The 4,528-nt window shown below is 39.9% G+C and overlaps 1 protein-coding gene across 1 annotated transcript; it reads right to left on the bottom strand.

Annotated features, from left to right (window-relative positions):
* Positions 1-763: 763 nt before the first annotated feature.
* On the bottom strand, positions 764-4,528 carry LOC115438638 (zinc finger and BTB domain-containing protein 24-like). Its single transcript, XM_030162386.1, has 3 exons — positions 3,838-4,528; positions 3,680-3,735; positions 764-2,125 (listed from the first exon to the last, which is right to left on the bottom strand). The coding sequence occupies exons 1-3, from the start codon at positions 4,084-4,086 to the stop codon at positions 1,252-1,254; spliced, it is 1,179 nt and encodes a 392-aa protein (XP_030018246.1). The 5' UTR covers positions 4,087-4,528; the 3' UTR covers positions 764-1,251.

Genomic DNA, 4,528 nt, shown 5'->3' with positions numbered 1-4,528 from the left:
CGTCTCTTATTGCAGTGGGTGCTGGTTGAAATAACAGGTGCTTTGCAAAATGCTTCAACTATAGTTGTGTTTATTGTCTTCTGTCCTCTTTACAGTTTAAATACTGTCCCTTCATATGAATAAAAATAGGTTAAAGATGTGACAGTGAAAACAGGGTAATGTGACCTGATTCTGATTCGAGCCTTGAATTCATAACTGAATGAAGTCACACAATGTGGAATTATATGACAACAGATCGACACCATTGGTATAACATCAAAACTTTCCTGAACAGTCATGACAATTTAAGAAGTTTTCAAATATTCAAGTTGAAGTATTTCAAGTACTTCCTTTAACCATCTACTTTAACCCATAAAGACCCAGTGCTACTTTTGTGGCAGTTCCAAAATACTTTTTTCTCTAGACTTAATTTTTCTTAAGTGCTTGATCATCATTTATCGTGTATTTTATGTTTTTTCAGTCAAAATCAGGTATTTTTCCGTATTTAATTCACTGATCATGCAGATGTTCATAAAAGCTCAGATTAAAGTTGAGGGTTATTATATCAGAAATAGAGAAAACTGATGAAGAAAAAGTGAAGACATCAATAACTGAACATAAAACAAATGTCTCCATCCACAGTCATTTATAAAACTCTATGGGTCTTATTGGTAAATCAATGTTGTAGAAGATGACAGTGGTTCCACAGTAACTATTGAGCTTCTGAATGTCCAATGGGTCATATCTGATGACCATGAAAAGATGAATAACAGTGTTTTACACCAATTATTTACATGGACTGACAGAATTAGTGGATAAACAGATATTAAACATTAATATCAGTAGATGCTTTTGGTTGACAGTGGTTGTTTGGGCCTTTGTGGGTTAATAATAATAACTAAAGTAGCTAAGTTAGCCTAGCACTGATAGCCTTCACAAATAATGTGCACGACCCATTATCTACCTAAATACAGAAGAGTTCATTTTGGGCCTACATACAGTATTCACCATTCTGCTGTTGTGAATGGGGAAGTTACCCAAAGAGCAAAGCTGTTTTAGTACAAGGCTTTAACAAACTGCATTTTACGCCAATTGTTTACATGGATAGGATAGGATACATGATAGGATTAGTGGACCAACAGGTATTAAACATGAACATCAGTAGATGCTTTTGGTTGTTGGTGGCTGTTTGGGTCTTTATTTGGGTCTTTAAGGGTTAATGTCCTGGGTCCTGTTAAGGCACTGAGGTACACTGGCTTTCTCTTCCACTTCCTACATCTTGTGGGTTTTCATATGAGTGTTCAAATGTTCCAGGGAATAAAACTTCATGCTACACACTTTGCAGGTCTTGTCAACCATCCCATGTCGTGTGTGGATTCTGATGTGCGCGGCTAACGAGTTCACACTCTTCAGCGCCCTCCCGCACACGATGCACATGTACGGCCGTTCGCTGGTATGCACCATACTGTGACTCTTGAGCTGCGATTGGGTGGTGAACGCCTTGTGGCAGAACTTGCACCTGGCGGGTTTGTGCTTGTCGTGGAAGCGCAGGTGAGTCTTCATCACCGACTCCAGGGCGAAGGTTTTGTGGCAGATGTAGCAGGTGTGCGGCCGCTGCGCTGTGTGTGAAATGCTGTGTTTCTGCAGACCGTTGATTGTGACGAACGACTTCCCACAGGTGTCGCAGATGTGGATGGTCTGATGGCCCAGCAGGTGTGTCCTCAGCGTCTCGGCGGAGGGGAAGTACAACCCGCAGACGCCGCACATGGTCCGTGGGTCGTCAATGTGGCTCAAGGCGTGTTTGGTCAGCAGACTCTTCTTCCTATGCAGAATACCACACACTTTGCAGGACAGACCCACCAGGCTCTGAGTGTCCATGTCTGAGGTTTGGCCCATCTCCATCTCCATCACCGTCACCGTCTCTATAGTGTCACTGGTCACATTATGGTCATTTCTCGGTACCATCTGTTCATCCCAGTCCTCTTCATGCTTCTCCATGTTTGTGCCGTCATCACCGTTGTCCCCATTGCTGTCAGGATTGTTCTCGGGAGGAATCATTGACTCAACAGCACCTTCATCATTAGCATCGTCCAGGCTTATTTCATCCTTTGGCTTTTTCAGTTTTGCGGCAGACCTCCTTAGTTGCCTGTACAAAGAGGACAAAGACTTGATAAGATTTTATCCCACAGTTAACAGCTGCTCTAGAAAATGTCAAACTGGGGAAGTTGTCCCATGGTGAGCAACTGAAGAAACATGGTGACAAAAAAAAATCAGCTATTTGAGGATTTTTTTTGCTCTCAGCTATAATCTCTTAAAGGTATGAGAGACTGTTGTCACCAATTTTTCATCAAATCTGTCAAACCTCATCTGTCATATCCTCAGTATCATGAATCTGTGATTACTTTCTGTGATTACTCACCTGAATCTCTTCCCTCATGGTGAACAAGTTCTTAGTGCCATCCACCATAAACAAACCATTTGTTTACAAACAGAGCCAGTAGGTAATTCGGGCATCTTCGGAATTTTGTTGCGACATGCTTTGCGGGAAGCGGAAATTCGCGTAGCTGCCCGGCAGCAGCAGCGCATCCATATGATATTATATGGATGAAACAAACACGACGCAGAAATGGCTGAAACGTGGAAACAGCTGGAGGAAAGCGGAGCTCCAGCTGTTTCCGTGTTGTGTTTGTTGCAGTTGCTGCTGCTGCTGCTGCCAGGCGGTGCTCCGCTTCCGTGTTTCAGTCATTTCCGCGGCGTTTGTTTCATCAAGAGATTGTTTCAAGAGATTCAGGTGAGTAATCACAGAAAGACTTATGGGTTTGTGATACTTAGGCTCTGACTGGGGTTTTACAGATTTGATGAAAAATTGGTAACGAAAGTCCCCCGCACCTTTAACATTGTTGTCTGTTTTTGAAGTGATTTTAGGGTTTTGAATTTGTAAACATCTTCTCTTTAGTTGCAAAAGGATGTTGTCATTCACACTGTAATTACTATAGCGTCGTGTCAGATGACTGACAGTATCACACAAGCGACTGTTCACACCTGAATGAATGTCCATAAATGTCCATGCATTTACGACACATCACCAGTACAGAAACAGTCAGTGTTGGGAATTCAATGCATTTTTGATATTTTTAAAACACTGAAAGAACCATGAGTATATATTACTCTGCTTATGCTTATTATGCCTACATGCTTATATTACTTGAATATCGTTATGACTACTATTACTGTTATCACTTTATTATAATTTTTATACTGTGATTATTAAACTATATAAATATACATATTGTGCATAGTATAATATTAAGTTACTTATTAGCATTATTATTATTACTTTGCCACTTGTTTTTACTAGTACTTTCCAATGTGCGGTTTTTCACTACTGTTTTTTTTTTTTTTATATGATTATTGTATTGGGTTTTTTTGTTGCATTTCTTGGGTGCATATCTGGTGTTTGTGCTGCTTTTGGAACCTCAGCCTCCTGAGGGTTCTGCCCAAAGGATCAATAATGTAATGTAATGTAATGTAATGTAATGTAATGTAACGTAATCTCATCTAATCCAATGTAATGTTATGTCATGTCATCTCATCCAATCTCATCTCATCTAATCTAATCTAGTGTCTCGTCTCGTCCCATCCCATCTAATCTAATCCAATCCAATCCAATCTAATCTAAATGTGTTGGGAGGCGTCTCACCCTGCTATCAAAGCAGCACTTCTCCGTTTTCTTTTCCGTGTGAACACAGGAGGTACCTATGGTGACAAAAACATCTTTATAAACCCTTCAAAGATCCTCCAAACTTTGCTTTGTGAGCTGTGAATAAACTGTGGTCTTGTTTAATGATGCGCCTGTACCTTGAATCTGATGTAGAGGGTTGTAGATCTGAGGGCTCTGTACATGTTCTGTGAGGTCTCTTGGTCCACCCTCAGTGGGACCAGGTCACTCTGGCTGTTGCAGATGAGAAACTCATACGGTCTCTCTCTGAGCCTCGGAAACCTGGTCTTCAAAAACCTTTCGAAACCGAGGACGTCCAGATCTGCACAACACTTAAACTTCTTCAGAATCGACACTAGAGGAAACACAGTCAGAGCAGTCACAGACATAAGAGATGGATTGTATGGAAAATATGGAAGAATCTGCCAGCTCTTCCTATGGAGCTTCTACAAATTCAGTTTGAAAAAGCTGTGAAAACTCAGCTCCTGAGTGATTGCAATTTTCCATATAGGATACATTTCTAAGCTTGGTATATCATGGAATTTTATTTGTAGAAAATGTACTTTTGTGCAGCTTGCATATATTTTTCTATATTTTTACCTGTAGTTGTAAATAATCTTTAAAATCTGGAAGTTGCAACTTGTTTAAGCCCCTTGAGGGTTTTTGGTGACCATCCATCACAATTTTTAACCAACATGTATTAATGTGCATATTTTTTACTATATGAAAATAAAATAAATTAAAAATAAAAATAAAAAAATGGGTTATGGTGCAGTTTGGATTTGCATTTCCCATTTCTGATAATGATAAAGTTTATTTTGAACATGTGTA

The sequence above is a fragment of the Sphaeramia orbicularis genome, chromosome 18 (assembly GCF_902148855.1).
Source record: "Sphaeramia orbicularis chromosome 18, fSphaOr1.1, whole genome shotgun sequence".
Lineage (NCBI taxonomy): Eukaryota > Metazoa > Chordata > Actinopteri > Kurtiformes > Apogonidae > Sphaeramia > Sphaeramia orbicularis.
The sequence above is the reverse complement of the archived record's forward strand: the minus strand, read 5'-3'. Positions and strand labels throughout refer to the sequence as shown.